Below are 21,744 nucleotides of genomic sequence, written 5' to 3' on the forward strand. Positions count from 1 at the left end.
TAAATCAATCTATATAATATCACCTATATAGGATAACTATAACCTATTATTTCCCTGTCCATTTTGTGCAATTCTTGTCTATGCTGCTTCATAAATTCACTAGTGAGACTCCACTGTTCTGGAGACCTTTCTTCCTTTCTCTGGCTATCAGGAGTATGCCAGAATGTGAATGAAGAGCTATATAATAAATTTTCTTTATTCCTCTGCATCATTGTTTGGGTATGAGCTTATTTAAAAAACAGGGGCTAGGAATAGATGATCAAATAGGATAAATGTTTCACAAAGCATAAAATATGATTTAAATGGTAGTGGTTGTGCTATTGTTGCTGGTGATGGATCTTAAGATTGGGTTGAAGTCTCACATTTGACACACATTGGCAGTGAGATCTAGAATAATTCATTTACTCTTTAGTGTTCTAGGTGACTTTCTAAGGCTATAAATTACAGAGAAGATACAGGTGCTGTCCCCAGCCTTATTATTCCTTCATTTTTTCTTCTTGTTTTTAAATTCTTACATAGATTGGGAGTCACTGTTATCCCTAAAAAAAGAAAAATAAGTAGAGGATTAGATTCTCCTCATAATTCTAAGCTTCTTCTATCTTTTCTTCCTTTCTATTTTCCCTGTTCCTTATCCCAAGTTCCGTTTCATGTTCCTAGAAAATCATGGTCGCTAGGCTTGAGAACAGAAACCTCACAGACTTCTCATTTGCCACAGGAAAACCTCAGAGTATGATTTTGGCTCAACTTGGCAGATAAAAAACTCCTAGCCAGGCCATTAATTTCATATGTGAACCTGGGTAAGCAATCTTCCATATTGTCTCCATCATTAGAAAGTGAACTTCTTGAAGGCAGAGATTGTTTTTACTTTTCTCTAAACCCTGTTCTTACTTCAGTGCCTGGAAAACACTTAATAAATACTTATTGATTCATTGTAATATGATAGAGTTTGGGCTTGTCAGTCTCTAAGAATTTTTCAGCCTCTGATATTTAGGATTCTGTGATGAACTCCTACAGACTTATACCTAAAGGTATGCATTTGTACACATTTCATTTGAACAGAATATATGCAAAGCTCATGGGAACAATTAAAAAATATATATATTCAAGGGATGTAGTATCCTAATATAGGGTTTGGGATTATGAGCAGGTTCTATCAGCTGGGTATAAGCTCAACTCCAGAATGGAACTGCAGAAATTCCTTTTATAGGAAAAGATAGCCAACTCTAAAAATTTCCTTGGGGACTATGCAAAGCCAACATTTCATTTTAGCCTGGCATTATATGAGCTCTATGGTGATCTTCTCCCAGATTCTGGTCAAGGAAAATAGTCCATTTTAGCTAAGAAAAACATAATTAGGAAGGAAAATTTACTCCCCCTCTCATTAACATTTGCCACTCCATTTATACATACATATACATATATCTGCATATATATGTAGACATATGATGTGTATGTGCAAGTATCAGTGGTCATTACCACTGATAATGACATATCAGCTATGTATATGTATAATTATGAGATGTATATCAGATGTAAAATATATAACATATATGTAATGTTTGTAAAATTATAGCTAGATATTTACATACATAGAAATATATGCACATATGTGTGCGTACACATATATACACACATATGCATTCATATGTGTGTATATGCATGTGTATTTTGGATAATCCTTACAATTGACTCCACATGAGAGGATGCTTTACTTACTCTAGATAGGTATACCATAAGCACAGCTTTACTAAAAGAGTACTTAGTCTCTAGTTTCCAACACAGGAGCATCAAGGCTTTACTCATTGAACCAGTCATTTCCCAAGTCTCAATATTCTTCTTTGAAAATGAAAAGCTAGTATAGGAATATATGGACTTTTCCTTAAAATAGTCAGTAGCATCTATTTAAAATCATCAGCAAGCATCATATGTAATGAGGATAAATTAGAATCATTCCCAAAAAGATCAGGGGTGGAACAAGCTTGCTTACTATCACCATTGCTATTCAATATTGTATTAGAAATGCTAGCCTTAGCAACAAGAAAAGAAAAAGAGATTAAAGGAATTAGCGTAGGTAATGAGGAAACCAAATTATCATTCTTTGCATACTTAGAGAACCCCAGAGAATCAACTAAAAAGCCATAAATAATCTACAACTTTAGCAAATTTGCAGGATACAAAATAAATCCACATAAATCACCAACATTCTTATACATCACTAACAAAATCCAACAGCAAGAGATACAAAGAGAAATTCCATTTAAAATAGCTTTTGATAATATAATATATTTGGGGATTTATCCACCAAGAGAAAGTCAGTAACTATATGAGCAAAACTACAGAACACTTTCCACATAAATAAAGTCAGATTTAAGCAATTGAAAAGAATGTTAAGTGTTGGTGGATAGGTCAAGTGAATATAATAAAGATGGCAATACTTCCTAAATTAATCTATTTATTTAGTGCTATACCAATCAAACTCTCAAGAAACCATTTTACTGACCTAGAAAAAATAACAACAAAATTCATCTGGAAGAACAAAAGATCAAGAATTTCAAAGGAATTAATGAAGAGAAAAGCAAATAAAAGTGGCCTAGCTGTGCCAGATCTAAAACTATATTATAAAGCCCTGGTCATCAAAACTATTTGGTATTGGCTAAGAAATAGTTGATCAGTGGAATAGGTTAGGTTCACAGAACAAAATAGCCAATGACTATAACAATCTAGTATTCAAGAAACCCAAAGACCCCACCTTGTGGGATAAGAATTCACTATTTGACAAAAACTGCTGAGAAAATTGGAAACTAGCATGACAGAAAATAGACACAGACCTAGATCTAACATCATATACTAAGATAACGTCAAAATGGGTTCATGATCTAGACATAAAGAATGATACTATAAATAAATTAGAAGAATATAGGATAGTTTACCTCTCAGACCTGTGGAGGAGGAAGGCATTTGTGACCAAACAAGAACTAGAGATCATTATTGATCATAAAATAGATCATTTTGACTATATTAAGTTAAAAGGTTTTTGTACAAACAAAACTAATGCAGACAAGATTAGAAGGGAAGCAATAAACTGGAAAAAACATTTTTGCATCCAAAGGATCTGATAAAGGCCTCATTTCTAACATATGTAGAAAATTGACGGAGCCAAGATGGCGGAGCAGGCACACACGACTCTCTAAGCTCCTCTCATTACCCTCATAACCAACTATTTAATCCAGCCTCAAAAATAACTCTTCACTGCTTAAATTCATGAAGATAAGAAGCACTACAACTTACCAGCCGATCCGGAAGCTCGCCAGGAAAGGTTTGTCCTGAGGGGCCAGGAACAGACTAGCACAGGCAGCGAGAGGCTAGCGTCCTGAGCAGACCAGGGGCGGGAGTGATCTCTGTGGCTAGAGAAGTTATAGGAGCCACTCTGCTATAGGCTAACTACTCTGCCTTGATTACAAAACAGTAAGCTGGCAGAGAAGTTAAAGCCTAAAACAGAGGGTCCTCTAAAAAAAACGCCAGAACCTAATGAGATCTGGCTGTAACCCCTCAAACCCGGAAGTGACTCAGGCAGACTTTACCGCAGCCCTGCGGCCACATCCCACAGTTCGGGGCTTTTGCGGGGACAGTTACTAATCTGCACGGCAGTGGGGCACAGCCTGGGCAGCCTCTAATCGGCAGAGTGGGGGGTTCAGGCTGGGCCAATAGAACCTCCCCAGCTGACTATGCTTCCCGGGCAGACACTTCCGGTCCCTGCAAATCCATTCACTGCTCAGCTGCTAATACCCACAGCCCCAGGGCAGGGTTTGGCTTGGGGCAGTGAAACTCTCACTGCTAAGTGTCTAGCCCCAGGGCAGTCTTTATCTCACATAGCTGAGGTTCTTTGAAAGGCACTTTCCCAGCCCGGCTACACCCAGAGAAAGAACACTGGGAAATGAATATAAACTGCTTGCATTTTTTGTTTTTCTTCCCAGGTTATTTATACCTTCTGAATTCAATTCTCCCTGTGCAACAAGAAAACTGTTCGGTTCTGCACACATATATTGTATCTAGGATATACTGCAACCCATGCAACATGTAAAGGACTGCTTGCCATCTGGGGGAAGGGGTGGAGGGAGGGAGGGGAAAAATCGGAACAGAAGTGAATGCAAGGGATAATGCTGTAAAAAATTACCCTGGCATGCGTTCTATCAATAAAAAGTTATTTAAAAAATTGACTCAAATTTATAATAGTTCAAGCCATTCTCCAATTGATATATTGTCAACGAAAACAAGCAGACAATTTTCAGATGAAGAAATTGAAACTATTTGTAATCATATGAAAAGGTGCTCCAAATCATTATTGATCAGAAAAATGAAAATTAAGACAACTTTGGGATACCACTATATACCTGTCAGATTGGCTAAAATGACAGGAAAATATAATGATAAATGTTGGAGGATATGTGGGAAAACTGGGACACTGATATATTGTTGGTGGAATTGTGAACGAATCCAACTGTTCTGGAGAGCAGTTTGGAACTATACTCAAAGAGTTATCAAACTGTATATACCCTTTGATCCAGTACTGTTTCTACTGGGATTATATCCCAAAGAGATCTTAAAGGAGAGAAAGGGACCCACATATGCCAAAATGTTTGTGGCAGCCCTCTTTGTAGTGGCAAGAAACTGGAAACTGAGTGGATGGCCATCAATTGGAGAAAGGCTGAATAAATTATGGTATATGAATGCTATGGATTACTAATGTTTTGTAAGAAATGACCAGCAGGATGATTTCAGAGAGGCTTAGAGAGACCTACATGAAGTGATGCAAAGTGAAATGAGCAGAACCAGGAGATCATTATACATGGCAACAAGAAGACTATATGACGATCAGTTCTGATGGATATAGCTCTCTTCAACAATGAGATGGTTCAAACCAGTTCCCCTCATGCAGTGATGAAGAGAGCCAACTACACCCAGAGAGAGAGAGAGAGAACCATGGGAACAGAATGTGGAACACAACATAGCATTCTTACTATCTCTGTTTTTATTTGCTTCCATTTTGTTTTCTTTCTCAGTTTTTCCTTTTCTTCCATCTTGATCTAATTTTTCCTGTGCAACAAGATAATTGTATAAATATGTATGCATATATTGGATTTAACATATATTTAAGCATATTTAACATGTATTGGATTACCTGCCAGCTAGGGGAGAAGGTGAGGGGAAGGAGGAGAAAATTTTCTTTCTTTTTTTTTTTAATATTTTATTTTATTTTATTTAATAATAACTTTATATTGACAGAATCCATGCCAGGGTAATTTTTTTTTACAACATTATCCCTTGCACTCGTTCCTGTTCCGATTTTTCCCCTCCCTCTCTCCACCCCCTCCCCTAGATGGCAAGCAGTATGGATATGTTGCAGTGTATCCTAGATACAATATATGTTTGCAGAACTGAACAGTTCTCTTGTTGCACAGGGAGAATTGGATTCAGAAGGTAAAAATAACCCGGGAAGAAAAACAAAGATGCAGATAGTTCACATTCGTTTCCCAGTGTTCTTTCTTTGGGTGTAGCTGCTTCTGTCCATCATTTATCAATTGAAACTCAATTAGGTCTCTTTGTCAAAGAAGTCCACTTCCATCAGAATACATCCTCATACAATATCATTGTGAGGAGAAAATTTTCAACAAAAGGTTATGCAAGGGTCAATATTGGAAGGATTACCTATGCATATTCTTTGTAAATAAAAGCTTTAATAAAAAAAAAGAAAAGAAAATGAAGAACTAGGATTAGAGGACATTCACACTTTCTGGTGTGAGTTTGTTTCTAGTTGCCTCCATACTCCATGGATGTTGAGGGAGGAATTGTAGACAATGAATCCAATTTACTTGTCTGAGAAAAGATCTCTCAGAAATAAAAGTGCTATTTATTTGCAAATATAATCTTTTAGTGTAGAAATATAAAAGATGGGATTGGGTCAGATTTTGTACTGGCCATTTGCAAAGACTGTGTAGTCTTTGGTTCTTTTGTCCAGGATTATACAGGTAACACTTCTCTTTAGGGCTTCAGATTACCCTGAAAGGTTTGGTGGGCTGTTTTTTCTCTACCGCCATTGGTTAGAGACCCTACTAGCTGTATCCCCCATTTGAAAAAGTCAATTACTGGTTGTATTGAACAATTTGACACTGATTAGCTTTTACACAGGGACATTTTCTTCAAAGATTTAGGAAGAACAAATGTACAAACATTTATTCTGACATTTTGGGACATAATCTTTCCTTTTCTATTTAGATCTGAAAGCTGGAAGATTAGACTCATGATTTAGCTCAGATCCTACATAGCAATAAGTCCACCAAGTTCATAACCAAAATCAAAATCATTGCTAAATGTTTCATCTATTGCTAGGATGGTGTTTCTTGGAGCCTATGGTTGCAACACTAGATTTGGATTCTACCTTCCAGATTTTTAAGCCTTGTTCTCTTGTGGTTGAAGGCCAAAAAATGAAAAAAAAAAAAAAAAAAAGCCAGGAATGGTCCATTTCTAGGGAGCTATAAAAGAATTTTAAGAATTTCCCCCTTATAACAGTTTCTTACAGGATACCATGAACTTTCCAAAATGGCAATATATGAGAGACTGTGGAAAATGACCCAGGTCTTTCTGAAGATACCTATAATTCTGTATACACAGCCAATGGAAGGAAAAGCTCTTCCCAACCATGTGCTTAGATTACTGATAAAATATCCACACATGCTCCACAGCCTTTTCAAGGTATGTCCCTTAATCATTATCACCAATCTCCCAGAAACAACTACAGAAACAGTTTCCTAGTGTCCTCTAAATCAGATACTCTAAGTTTATTAATACAATAATAGCTCACACTTATATATTATTGTTTTATTTTACACTCATTATTTCAGTCCCTTGGGAAAGCAAATCTAAGGTAGTTGGTATAAATTTTCTTACTCTCATTTTCCAGGTCAAGCATCTGAGACATTGAAATGAAGACAGGTCAAATGTATCTTGATTAAGAAATACAATTCAGTCTGGAACACAGATTTTCTACTCACAGATCAAGTGATAAATATCCAGTTACCTAGTATAAGCATCTGTAGAACAAGGTCGATTAGAATGTCTTGGCGGTGAGAAATCCATTTTTCCTGGCCCCAAAGACATTGCCTAGTCAGGTGTGTGTGTCAATGGACAATGTGTGTGAGTATATGGATCACTACGTTATTGTGATCATTTGAGTAAGTGTACTGTACCTCTACCCTATTTTTCTTGTGTGTTTTCCTCTCCTGTCCTTCCTACCTCCCAATTGGCAACACTCGTTTTTCCTTTAAACACTGTTTGTCTCTTGAGCCCCAGGTCTAAGCGGCCCATCTGAGCATGTGCAGGGCCACTTCTCCATCCCCTTTGCAGCCTGGCAGACTTCGGGAGACTGTGGTCATTGTGGCGCTGACGGCGCTGAATCTGAGCCCTTAAACTGGAGAAAGGAGTTAGGGGGAACCGGGAGCAGGGAGCCAGGACCAAAAAGGGTTGTTTGGAAGCGCCCGCCAGGGGGCATTAGAAGTCGCTTCTAGTTGTCTGTGCAGTACTAAGGAGACTGATACTAGATCCTGGCTGGCCTCACAAAGCAGAGGGAGGGAGTGCAGTGAACAGGCGCGGAACGAAAGAGCGGGGGCACCAGCTACAGAACGAGATCGCAAACATAAGAACCAGAGCCAGAATCGGACCTGGGACTGGAACCGTAGCTGCTGAAGCCATAATCTGTGGAGCAGTTGCAGCCAAGAAGCAGGGAGTCCCGCCCCACTACGGACTGCCTCCCAAGGTATGTGCCCTTAGTTCTTGCACCTTAGCTTCGCTCCCTGGAGAGACCAGATAACGCAATTTGGCTTACCTGGTTTCTTTCTGAGCCCCTCCTGGCCGAGGATAGGTAAGGTGGAGGGGAGCTTTCTGGGAAAGGATCAGGCTTGTAATACTAGGCAAACATCACCTGGGGCCGATGGAGAAAGCTGCTGTAAGGAGGCTCTACCTTTCTAGCCGCGCTCCAGCTGCTAAGTATAGGAGCATCTAGAAGCGCAGCGGCTGTGACAGACACCCCCCTCCAATCCCCCGCTAAACTCCAGTATACTCTGCAGTCTAGTCTGACTGCTACCTTAAGGTAGACTGTTTCCCCAATCTGCACTTCTACATAACCTCTCTTCCAACACAGAAGCCTATGTTGTCTGTGATGGGACATCCCCAAACATGCAAACAGGCAGATTACTGAAAACAAGGTCTGTATCCCTTAATAAAGCATTTGCCCCCTCCCCCACACTTCACATTTGATAAATTGTCAGGGACAGGCATGCCGATCTTGTGCCCCATCTCACCCCAAGGTACCCTGATCTGTCCTGCAACCCCCTTTGCTCTGCAGATGCCTGGCATCATGGTGATCCTCGCTTGGTGTTTCCTACAAGTGGACAGCCAGCACGCAGAGCTGCTCACCCGCCACAACAATGGCAATTTCCTGGACAGTGACAAATGGCTGAGCACTGTCTCCCAGTACGACAGGGACAAGTATTGGAACAGATTCCGCGATGTGAGTGTCATACTCTAGCCAGAGATACTGGGGAATGAAGGGATATCTCCTTTCTGGTGGGAAGGGGAGAATAGAGAGATATAGGATAAGATGAATAAATTGATCTGAAGATATGTGTTTATTGGGGATAGTGTGGTTGGGGTATTTTGCCGAATTGTGGGTTTGTTGTGGATTAATCCTCACAGATAAAATTGTCTCACACCCAGGGCCCTTGGTACTGGTGGCAATAGTGGGCCAGGAGACATTCAGTGACTACATTTTTGGTGGAGGGTAACTTTGGAAAGAACTTTTTTAGGTATATTCCTCTAGATATCAGTTGTCCAGACCTCTATTGGGGTAGCAAAGGGATGATTGGACTGATGAGAGAGGATGCCTTAAAATAATAACAAAAATTGAAGAGCAGCTGGGCTTCCTAGTATGTGTCTGTAACAAGCTCAATCTTCTGATATTGATGGATCATTTTGGAAAGCAGTAGAAAAAAGGTTTCATTCATTGAGAGTGATATATAATGCCTATTACATAGGTTATAATATCAGAAGACTGCTGTTGGTTCTTCAGGGAGTGTGAGTCCTCTTCCTTTATATAGTAAACCAGGTGTCAAGGTATGTTCAGGGGAGACCAATTCCCATGGAGATTGGAAACATAATCTGTCACTAGGAAGTCAAGAGCTTCCATCCTCCTATAGCAAGAACTGCAGCAGTTCATATGAAGCAGCAGTTCATATCTTTGATTTTACTGAAAAAGGCCAAAAGGGAGGGTGAAGGGTCACCTCAAAACCAGGATCCCATTATTCTCGTGCGTGAAAAAGTACTTGGGTGGGATGACTTGTAATTAGAACAAAGGAGGATACATTAAATTGGTGATCCCTATGATATAAGAAGAAATGAACAAAGATAACATTTGTATATTGGGATGTAAGAAATTTACTTATTCTGTGAGAAGGACAGATTGTTAGAACTGTGATGACTGCTCACCTGTCAATCTGTCTTAAGGGTGTGGAAGGCACGCTGTCCAACCAGCTTCTCATTGATTCTGTGCTCTTTATGCAGTTTATTCTTTTTAGTGATTTTCTTTTTGGCCAGGTTGTAATTGCTGAATCCTTCCTAAATGGGAAGACCATATTCCTGATATTGTTAACGTTATGTTGTGGAATGGATAGGTGATAGTGGGGAATTTTGTATTGCTTAATATTAGGGCCTGACAAACTTAAGAGACATTGAATTGATTTGGTAATTCAAGTTATTAGGAATTCTTAAAAAAAGCTCCCTTGCCTTGGTAATATCAGACTTCTCCATGTATAAGACATATAGCGATACATATATCTCACATCTTCCACATGACCAGATTTTGGGGAGACAGAGAAGGGGGAGGAGAGGGAGAGAGAGAGACAGAGAGAGAAAGAGACAGAGACAGAGAGAGAGAGAAAGAGAGAGAGAGAGAGAGAGAGAGAGAGAGAGAGAGAGAGAAACAAAAACAGAGACAGAGAGAGACAGAGAGGGGGGAGGGAGGAAAGGAGGGGAAAGGAGGGAAGGAAGAGGGAGAGAGAAGGGAATAAAGAGAGTGGGAGAGAAGAAAGAAAGAAGTGTTTTTACCTCAATTGTCACTTTCAAACCAAAGGGCATCCCTCATGGCATCCTAAAGCCAGTTTAATACCTAAGTTTTCCAAATTCCTTTTTCCATTTTTTGGCTTGAGTATTTGGTACCAGTCACACACCCAACCTCAAATCTTATTCTTCAATGTCTTTTTTCAGAGGATCTTTGGCTAAAACTACTCAATGTGTTTAGTGATCATAAATTGCCAAATTCAATGAGGAACTTTCATCTGTTTCAACATAGATGAGATTTTCATGGAATAAAATTTCTCAAGAGGAATGATAACCCCAATTATGTGTGGGCTGCACTTCAAATGTTAATCCTAGTGGGTCATTTCTTCTTCTGTCACAGAAAATATAAAATCATAGCTCACAGAGCTGTAAAGGAACTTAGAAGTCATATAGTATAGGTACTCGTTCTTAAAGAGAACACTAAGGGACAGAAAAGGTAAATGATTTTTCCAAGGTCAAGTAAAGTAGCACAGTTGGGATTCAAAATCAGATTAGCCTTTGGATTAGTAGTCTGGGTGAGCATCCTAAATCTGCCTTTGGGTGGGTAGACATTGCATTAAGATCTAAATTGCTCATTTTGCATGTATTTACTGAAATGAAGTTAAGGAGGAACTTATAAAAGATGGTTGGTTTATTGAAGATCAAAAAAAAAATGAAGAAAGGATAAATAGCCAAAGGTTTAGGGAAATTTTTAAAAAAGAAAACCTTTCAAAAACATTCTTAATTGCAGGTTGGTATAGTGGGAAAAAGACTGAGTTTCAAACTAGAAAACGTTGGCTTGAATTCTAGCTCTTTGATTTTCTAGTTGTGAAACCTTGGATACTTCACTTTATCTTGTTAAACTTCAGTTTCCATATCTGTCAGAAGAGAATAATAATTTTTTCATTATCTATCTCATAGAGTGTCAACTTTTGAGTGCCATCTCAATATAAACTACCATGACTACATAGTAAATAGATACTGTGATCTTGTAAGAGTCTTCAATTCTTCTAATATGTGAGTTCTGGACTTTTGGGTTGCTTAACCATCCCTGTAATTTGCCCCTGGTAAAAATGTTCCTAGTGCTAAATTTGGCCTGAAAAACTTCCTTATTTTGTCTTTAGCTTTGCTTTATTTTCTCCTAAACCCCAGATCATTTCTTAGGAATGAAGAAGACAGTGGATTTTTGTGTTATTTTCAGATTTCCATCCTTAAAAAATCTAGAAATTCAAAGTTGAGGCACACTGTGTTTTAGTATTTTGTTTTTAAAAAAAGAATAGTTTTCTTCCCCAGGAAAGAACTTTGAGAATTAAGGTAATTTCTGAAAGTACTGAAATGAGAGCCATATACAAGGTCTGCTGTAGTCCAAGGAATTTAGATTGAAATGTAAATGGGAAATATGCAGCAAAATAAATAAAAATACAATAAAACATAGGCAAAATTGTATTTTAAAACTGTCAATATGCTGCCTTCAGGGACCCTTATGTGCCTGCTTTTATTTAAGTTTGACATCACTAATCTAATTTTTTTTAATTAAAGAGCAGTGCATGTAGTAGGTGCTTCATAAATGCTTTGAATAGATTTTTTTTTCAAAACAGGAATAAAATCCAAGCCTTTAAACTATTCTAGTACTTTTTTTAAAAAAATCTGAACTCCAAGAAAAATGTTTAGGAATAATAAGAATAAGAATAATGATGATGATAGCTAACACTTATATAGGGTCTAAAGTTAGGTGGAAGAGTGGATGGAGTGCTGAGCCTGGGGTTAGGAAGGCACCTCTTCTTGAGTTCAAATTTGACCTTAAAGGCTAGCCGCATGACCCTGGGCAAATCATTTAACCTTGTTTGCCTCAATTTCCTTATCTGTAAATTGAGCTTAGGAAGGAAAAGTCAAGCCACTTCAGTATCTTTGCCAAGAAAACTCCAAATGGGGTCATGGAAAATTGGACACAAGTGAAAAATAGCTGAACATTGAAAACACTTACATGGCCCATATTATGTGTTAGGCACAGTGCTAAAGATGCTTTACAATTATTATCTCCTTTGATCCTTCTAACAAGCATGGGAGGGAGGTGCTATTATTATCCTCATTTTACAATTGAGGAAACTGAGGCAAATAAAGGTGAAGTAACTTGCCTAAATTCACATAGCTAGTCAGGGGCTGAGGCTCAATTGAACTCTGGATTTCTTGACTCCAGACTAAACTCTCTATACACTGTGAGATTATAATATAATACAACAATAATAATCATGCTTTGCATTTTTGCATTTGAAGGCTACTACTAATTTTCTTAGCCATTTTTTTTTGTTTTGTCATATTGATCATTGAGCATCTATAAAAAAAAATAGTGAATAGAGACAAAGAAGGATTTGTAGATTATGAGTTTATGGATTATAAATCAGATCTGGGTCTGAGTATTAATTCTACCAATTTCTAGCTAATCATTTGTGGGCAATTCACTTAGTATCTCTGAATCTTAGTTTCCTTATCTGTAAAATGGGGATAGTCCTTAGAGTACTTTCCTTACAGTATTGAATCAAAGAAAGTGCTTTATAAATCTTTAAGTTACTGGTCCTTACAACCCAGGTATCTTCTAATATTATAAAAGTTGTATAAATTAGTGGACTTTCCCCCCATTCAGGTATGCCAGACATGGTGCAATGTACATGGGTATATTATAAATATGTGTAACATGGAATTTTTGATTCTTCTAGATAAGGCAAAAATAGTGGCTACTATAAAATTCTATATAAATCAATTGAATCAAAATTTATTAAATACCTTCTATGTAGTGGTTATATGATAGAAACACAAAGAAAAAATTGAAAACAGTCCTTGTCTTTGTGGAGATGATGGTCTGTGTAACATTTATATAAATATGAACCATTATATGTGAAGACTAGTGTAGGATACAGAAAGTCTAAGACATGTCCCCTAGTCTTTATATTTTATAGTCTAGTTGAGAGAGATATGAAATAGATGTAACTGCTATCAAGCATGATTAATCATATCAGACGTTTGGAACAGACAATAAATAACTAGAGCTAACCTTTCTGGTTTCACAAAAAAAAAAAAAACAAAAAAAAAACTGAAGTAATGTAATTGAAATTAAGTCTACATTGGAGATGGATCCAGAGCCTCATACTAGATACCAATACACACAAGCATTATTTGTTTGGTTAAAGGAACTCTGGTTCTTACAGCTCACATGTCATCTAGTCAAGCAAGAATTGTGTAAATCAGTGGGCTTTTTTCCTACTCAGGAAGTTGCCAAATATGGTACAAGAGTATAATATAAATATGTGTAACATGGTATTTTTGTCTTCTACAGAGAAGGCAAAAGGAGTTGCTACTAAACGTTAGATGACTTCATTCTGATTGGCCTTAGAATTGTGGGATGAAGAAAGTAGGATATCTTGAGTTGGGAATGACTTGACCAACACCAGGATATATCATAAGTAGGACAGACAGAATTTGAATACAAATTATGTAAATCCAAATCCAGCCATCTTTCCACTATACCTAGAAGAGGGGCATTTAGAGAGGCCAAAAGAATTCCTTTGCCATCAGTCTAAACAAAACCTAAGGAAAGAAGGGACAGCTATGTTACATAGTAAACAGAGTTCCAGGACTGAGACTAGGAAGACTCATCTTCTTGGGTTCAAATCTGGCCTCAGATACTTACTATCCTGGGCAAGTCACTTAATCCTGTTTGTCTCAGTTTCCTCAGCTGTAAAATGAGATCAAGAAAAAATGGCAAACTAATTTAGTATCTTTTCCCAGAAGGATAGAGTCATAAAATGTCAGACACCACTTAAAACAACCAAAAAATAATAATGAAGGCAACATGTGAGAGGAAAAATGACCTATTTTGTTTTGAATTATCCATACTCTTGCTTCTGTCCAGATAATCAAAAGTTGTCTGGTTGCTAAATTAATCCTTAATTTTTTTTTTTTTTTTTTTTTTTTTTTTTGTGAAACTGGAAATCTGTTCACAGGTCCCTCTGGGCTTCAGCTTCAATTTGAATCTGGAAGCAGCTTTTTGGAATTCTTCTTGCTGTGGGAGTGATAGATCAAGACTCATCTTCCCTCCATTGATAAACTGGTTTTATGAAAATCTTCCTTTTGATTAGACCAAATATGAATGGCATGCTCCTTTTGCACACATTCAAAAGGCTCTGATGTTTAACTCCACATAATTACCTTTAAAGGCTCAAAGTTAGAAGCATGGGACTTGCTTATAAGAGATCTACATTTGTAATTCTACTGAGGTCATATGAAGTGGCTGGGATTCATTCCTCATCTCACAGGCTGTGCAGGATTTGTCCATCTCAGCAATAGTCGATCTGGAGAGGCTGCAAGGAGTCTAAATTTCTCATTTGCTCTCAGTATCTCAGCTGTAATGTGTTTCAAGGGCAAGTGTGGCTTATTGATAAAAAAAGAGGTTCCACTGAGGCAGTGACAAGGGACTTGGTAGAATTTAGCAGATCAGTCATTAATCTCTAAGCTTAAATTTAGCTTGTAATCTAGAGTAGCAGAAAATCATTTTGAATAAACAGGTATAAGGCAACTTAAATAATTTTGTGATCTTAACTCTCCTTAATGAACCCACTATCTTAAACCCTCTTTACTAGATGGCCATCGATAGAAACAATTATTTCAACAAAACTGTTATTTAAGACCGCAGGGCTGACATGTCCTAAAGCCATTCTTATATTAAATATGCTCTTATTCTTTTTTTCTTATCCTTGAAAGAATAAAACTATGTTTCTGTAGAGAAGGTATGTTGGTGGTGCTTAGCTCTCAGATTTGTAGCCAAATCATAGACTAAAGGAATTCTAGAGCAGTAAAATTCTTTAAGGGGACAATGTATTGCTGTGGAAAGAGTGCTGGATTGGAAGTCAAAAGACCTGAGGGTCAAATCCTACCTCTGTGTAGCTTTGGGCAAAGTGCTTAAATTTCTGGGTCTCCTTACTTGTAAAATGAGGAGACTGGGCTGGATGACTTATAAGGTCTTTCCTAGTTGTGAATCCTGCAATTCTGTAAAAGACATGGTTCTCTGTGAGCTCATTTCTATCTTAGTGGTTTGGGCTAGAGAAACACATTGAGAAATCTTGTAATTCTTTTGAAAAGGATAATAATAGTAATAATGAAAAAGCATCTCTATAATGCTTTATCAAGGCTCTTTCTGGCCTCAGATCTAGTAAGACCTGTGGACACATATGCCCAAAAGGCTATCAAATTGTGCATGCCCATTGATCCACTAGGATTACTACTGAGCTTATATCCCAAAAAGATAATAAAACAGGAAAAAACTTTTACAGGAACTGGAAATTGAGTGGATGCCCAAGAGTTGGGGAATGGCTGACTAAGTTATAGTTTGTGAATGTAATGAAATATTATTATTCTATAAGAAATGATGAACAGGCTGATTACAGAAAAGACCTTATGTGAACTGATGTTAAGTGAAATTAACAGAACCAAGAGAATATATAATTGTATATAGTAACAATAAGATTATGTGATGATCAAAAGAAGAACTGGGTTCTTCTCTACATGTGTATTAATAGACTTAGGATAGAAAATGCAATCTGCATTCAGAGAAAGAACTATGGAGACTGAAAATGGATGAGAACATTAGTATTTTTACCTTTTTTTGTTTTTTCTTTCTCATAGTTTTTGTTTCCCTTTTGCTCTGATTTTTCTTGCACAACATGACAAATATGAAAATGTGTTTCAAAGATTGCACATGTTTAACATATATCAAATTGCTTTCTTTCTTGGAGATGGGGGAGATAAGGGAGGAAAGGAAAAAAATTTGGAATACAAAGCTTTATAAAAACAAATGTTGAAAACTAAAATAAAAGAAGAACAAGAACTAGAACAATCTCCCAGATCTTTTCATTTTACAGTTGAGGAAACTGAGGCATAGGGGGATATAAGTGACTTGCTCAAAGTTGCACAAAAAATAAGTTTCAGAGGTGGTCTTTAAGTCAGGATCCTCTGCTAAAAAGGTCCCCTTCCATAATGTGATGAGGACTGGCTATTTCTGCTGTCAGACAAAATTCCTAATATCATGGATATAAATCTTTAAGGGATTTCAGAGGCTGTTGAATCCCCTCATTTTATAGATGAGGAAACTGAGGCACAGTTAAGCACAAACACACACACACACACACACACACACACACACACACACACACACACACACATACTTGCAGCCAGCATTTGAAGTTGAATTTGAATCTACTATCCACTAGACCAACGGAATTAAGCTTAAATAGAAATATTAATCCATATATAAGAATCCCTGTGGGGTATATTTATGGATTAAGTTTTAAAATATATATTACCTATGTTTTATTATATTTTCATTTATTTTGTTAAATATTTCCCAAATTACAATTTAACATGGTTCAGGTAACACTGGGGAGTTTTGTGGGCTACCTATGGCTCATGAGCTATGTCTGACACCTGTATGCTGGACCACAATGCCTCTCAAAATTCTTTTGACTTTGAGCAAGGGCCATGAGTTAGTTAGAAGGCTGAAGTAATAATACGGGCAAAAATTGATATGTGTTTGGTATTCATTTGACAAATATTTTCTCTGTACCGAGCAGAGAAACTTCATAGTCTATCTCTCTCTCTTTTTTTTTTATTTTAGCTTTTTATTTACAAGTTATATGCATGGGTAATTTTACAGCATTGACAAATGCCAAACCTTTTGTTCCAATTTTTCCCCTCCTTCCCTACACCCCCTCTCCCAGATGGCAGGTTGACCAATACATGTTAAAAATGTTAAAGTATAAATTAAATACAAAATAGTATACATGTACAAAGTTATTTTGCTGTACAAAAAGAACTGGACTCTGAAATAGTGTCCAATTAGTCTGTGAAGGAAATCGAAAATGTAGGCAGACAAAAATACAGGGATTGGGAATTCTATGTAATGTTTCTTAGTCATCTCCCAGAGTTCTTTCACTGGGTGTAGCTGGTTCAATTCATTCCTGCTCCACTGGAACTGATTTGATTCATCTCATTGTTGGAGATGGTCAGGTCCATCAGAATTGATCATCATATAGTATTGTTATTGAAGTGTATAATGATCTCCTGGTCCTGCTCATTTCACTCAGCATCAATTCATGTAAGTCTCGCCAGGCCTTTCTAAAATCATCCTGTTGGTCATTTCTTACCAAACAATAATATTACATAATATTCATATAGCACAATTTATTTAACCATTCTCCAATTGATGGGCATCCACCCAGTTTCCACTTTCTGGCCACTACAAAGAGGGCTGCCACAAACATTCTTGCACATACAGGACACTTTCCCTTCTTTAAAATCTCTTTGGGATACAAGCCCAGTAGTAACACTGCTGGATCAAAGGGTATGTTATCAGTTTGATAACTTTTTGAGCATAGTTCCAAATTGCTATTCAGAATGGCTGGATGTATTCACAATTCCACCAACAATGTATCAGTGTCCCTGTTTTCCCACATCCCCTCCAACATTCTGCATTATCTTTCCCTGTCATTCTAGCCAAACTGACAAGTGTGTAGTGGTATCTCAGAGTTGTCTTAATTTGCATTTCTCTGATTAATAGTGACTTGGAGCATCTTTTCATATGGCTAGAAATAGTTTCAATTTCTTCATCTGAGAATTGTCTGTTCTTATCCTTTGATCATTTATCAATCGGAGAATGGCTTGATTTCTTATAAATTAGAGTCAATTCTCTATATATTTTGGAAATGAGTCCTTTATCAGAATCTTTCACTGGAAAAATGTTCCCAATTTATTGCTTCCCTTCTAATCTTGTCTGCATTAGGTTTGTTGTACAAAACCTTTTCAATTTGATATAATCAAAATTTTCTATTTTGTGATCAGTAATAATCTCTAGTTCTTCTTTAGTCATAAATTCCTTCTTCTTCTATATATCTGAGAGGTAAACTATCCTATATTCCTCTAATTTATTTATAATCTCGTTCTTTATGCCTAGATCACGAACCCATTTTGACCTTATCTTGGTGTATGGTGTATGGTGTTAAGTGTGTCAATGCCTAGTTTCTGCCATACTAGTTTCCAATTTTCCCAGCAATTTATCCCAAAATTTGGGGTCTTTGGGTTTGTCAAACACTAGAGTATTAAAGTTATTGACTGTTTTGTCTTTGTACCTAACCTATTCTACTGATGAGTTGGTCTATTTCTTAGCCAATACCAAATGGTTTTGGTAACTACTGCTTTATAATATAATTTTAGATCTGGTACCTGCTGGTCATTTCTTACAGAACAATAATATTCCATAACATTCATATACCACAATTTACCCAACCATTCTCCAATTGATGGACATCCATTCATTTTCCAGTTCAGCAGAGGGTTTTTTGTATGAGATGTTATGTATTTATCTCCAGTCACAGTAAACTGGCTGCACTGTGAATCAGAAGAGCTGTGTTTGAGCTTGTATTTCCCTGTGGACTTGGATAACATTAAAAATATTTGTTTCCCCCAAAGACCTGACAGCCCCTGGATAAATGGGATTATTTCTCTTCCTTCAATAATATGCTGCTGTATAGTTCAGGCTGTATCAATTATTTCTAACAAGATGATACTTTTTTCATATGTAGAACTATAAATTTTAATGATCCATTTCTCTGAATTCTGATAGCTGCAGCAGTTTGCACAATATCACCCTATTCTGGATCATGTATTAATGTGTATTGTCTCTAGCTGCTTCATCTAATGGAGAATATAAACTTTGGAGGGCAGTACTTATCCTGAGACTAGGGAATAGGGTAGCTGCTTGATTGATAAATTGATAAAACTGATAAAAAAAAAGTGAAATTTTCCATTTTTTGCTGTAAATCAAGTGCTTCTGCCTGGGCAATATTTATGGAATTCTGGTACCTTATTTTGCTGCTCAGTAGGGAGCTATGCAAGATGGATTTTAGAGCATTTGGCATCACAAGAAATGGCATTACAAATCGTTCGCAATACCTTTATGTGACTTTGGAGAGGTCATTCAGTTGTCTTTGACTTCAGTAAAGAGAGGGAATTGAAATAGATGGGATTTCAGGTCTGTTTTAGCCCTAAATCCTTTGATATTAAAATCAGCAAATATTTTGTAAATAACCTATAGGCTTTCTGTGTAGCTATCAACAAACCATCTAACTCTTTTGAGTCTTCAGCAAACCACTAGAACTATAATTTATTGGTCACTTGGTGAAGAAACTAAGGAAATCAAACAAATTCTTAATGTTGATTGGCTGTTATAGTTTTTGTACAACATATTCTTTTTTTTTTTTTTACATTCTTCTTTTTTCTTTTTTTTAAAACTTTTTATTGACAAAACCCATGCCAGGGTAATTTTTTACAGCATTATCCCTTGCACTCACTTCTGTTCCGATTTTTCCCCTTCCTCCCTCTACCCTCTCCCCCAGAAGGTAAGCAGTCCTTTATATGTTAAATAGGTTACAGTATATCCTAGATACAATATATGTGTGCAGAACCGAACGGTTCTCTTGTTGTACAGGGAGAATTGGATTCAGAAGGTATATATAACCGGAGAAGAAAAACAGAAATGCAAGCAGTTTATATTCATTTCCCAGTGTTCTGTCTTTGAGTGTAGCTGCTTGTGTCCATCCTTTATCAATTGAAACTGAATTAGCTCTCTTTATCGAAGAGATCCACTTCCATCAGAATACATCCTCAAACAGTATTGTTGTTGAGGTATATAATGATGTCCTGGTCTTGCTCATTTCACTTAGCATCAGTTCATGTAAGTCTCTCCTGTCCTCTATTCATCCTGCTGGTCATTCCTTACAGAATAATAATATTCCATAACATTCATATACCACAATTTACTCAACCATGTTCCAATTGATGGGCATCCATTCATTTTCCAGCTTCTAGCCACTACAAACAGGGCTGCCACAAACATTTTGGCACATGGAAGTACCTTTCCCTTCTTTAGTATCTCTTTGGGGTATAAACCCAGTAGAAACACTGCTGGATCAAAGGGTATGCACACTTTGATAACTTTTTGAGCATAGTACCAAATTGCTCTCCAGAATGGCTGGCTGTGTTCACAATTCCATCAACAATGTATCGGTGTCCCTGTTTTCCCACATCCCCTTCAACATTCCGCATTGTCTTTCTCTGTCATTCTAGCCAATCTGACAGGTGTGTAGTGGTATCTCAGAGTTGTCTTAATTTGTATTTCTCTGATTAATAATGATTTGGAGCATATTTTCATATGACTATAAGTAGTTTAAATTTCTTCATCTGAGAATTGTCGGTTCATATCTTTGACCATTTATCAATTGGAGAATGGCTTGATTTCTTATAAATTAGAGTCAATTCCCTATATATTTTGGAAATGAGGCCTTTTTCAGAAACTTTGACTATAAAAATGTTTTCCCAGTTTACTGTTTCCCTTCTAATCTTGTCTTCATTTGTTTTGTTTGTACAAAAACTTTTCAATTTGATATAAACAAAATTTTCTATTTTGTGGTCAATAGTGATCTCTAGTTCTTCTTTGGTCATAAATTCCTCCCTCTTCCACAGGTCTGAGAGGTAAACTATCCTATGCTCTTCCAATTTATTTATAATCTCATTCTTTATGCCTAGGTCAAGAACCCATTTTGATCTTATCTTGGTGTATGGTATTAAGTGTGGGTCAATGCCTAATTTCTGCCATACTAATTTCCAATTTTCCCAATAATTTTTGTCAAATACTGCATTCTTATCCCAAAAACTGGGGTCTTTGGGTTTGTCAAAAACTAGATTATTAAAGTTATTGGCTGTTTTGTCCTTTGAACCTAACCTATTCCATTGATCAACTAGTCTATTTCTTAGCCAATACCAGATGGTTTTAGTAGCTGCTGCTTTATAATATAATTTTAGATCTGATACAGCTAGGCCACCTTCATTTGATTTTTTTCCCATTAATTCCCTTGAAATTCTTGACCTTTTGTTTTTCCATATGAACTTTGTTGTTATTTTTTCCAGGTCATCAAAATAGTTTTTTTGGGGTCTGATTGGTATAGTGCTAAATAAATAGATTAGTTTAGATAATATGGTCATCTTTATTATATTTGCTCACCCAATCCAAGAGCATTTAATATTTTTCCAGTTGGTTAGATCAGACTTAATTTGTGTGGAAAGTGTTTTGTAGTTTTGCTCAAAAAGTTTCTGATTTTCCCTTGACAGATAGATTAGTAAATATTTTATACAATCAGTATACAATCAATACAATATTTATACAATAAGGACAATTACTTTAAATGGAATTTATCTTTGTAACTCTAACTGTTGGGTTTTGTTAGTGATGTATAAGAATGCTGATGACTTATATGGGTTTATTTTGTATCCTGCAACTTTGCTAAAGGTATGGATTGTTTCTAATAACTTTTTAGTAGTGTCTCAGGGGTTCTCTAAGTATACCATCATATCATCAGCAAAGAGTGATAATTTGGTTTCCTCATTGCCTATTCTTATTTCTTTAATCTCTTTCTCAACTCTTATTGCCAAAGGTAGCATTTCTAATACAATATTAAATAGGTAACGGTGATAATGGGCAACCTTGTTTCACTTCTG

The 21,744-nt window shown here is 36.7% G+C and overlaps 1 protein-coding gene across 2 annotated transcripts in view; it reads left to right on the forward strand.

Moving 5' to 3' along the window:
- The first annotated feature begins 7,368 nt into the window (after window positions 1-7,368).
- Window positions 7,369-21,744, forward strand: part of SPOCK1 (SPARC (osteonectin), cwcv and kazal like domains proteoglycan 1) — a 349,554-nt gene continuing 335,178 nt past the window's right edge. For both annotated transcript variants that reach the window (XM_051978132.1, XM_051978133.1), the window contains exons 1-2: window positions 7,369-7,810; window positions 8,399-8,563. In XM_051978132.1, the coding sequence (XP_051834092.1) occupies window positions 8,399-8,563 (165 nt within the window). In that variant the 5' untranslated portion in view covers window positions 7,369-7,810. The remainder of the gene's footprint in view (window positions 7,811-8,398; window positions 8,564-21,744) is intronic.

The sequence above is a fragment of the Antechinus flavipes genome, chromosome 2 (genome assembly GCF_016432865.1).
Source record: "Antechinus flavipes isolate AdamAnt ecotype Samford, QLD, Australia chromosome 2, AdamAnt_v2, whole genome shotgun sequence".
Taxonomy (NCBI): domain Eukaryota; kingdom Metazoa; phylum Chordata; class Mammalia; order Dasyuromorphia; family Dasyuridae; genus Antechinus; species Antechinus flavipes.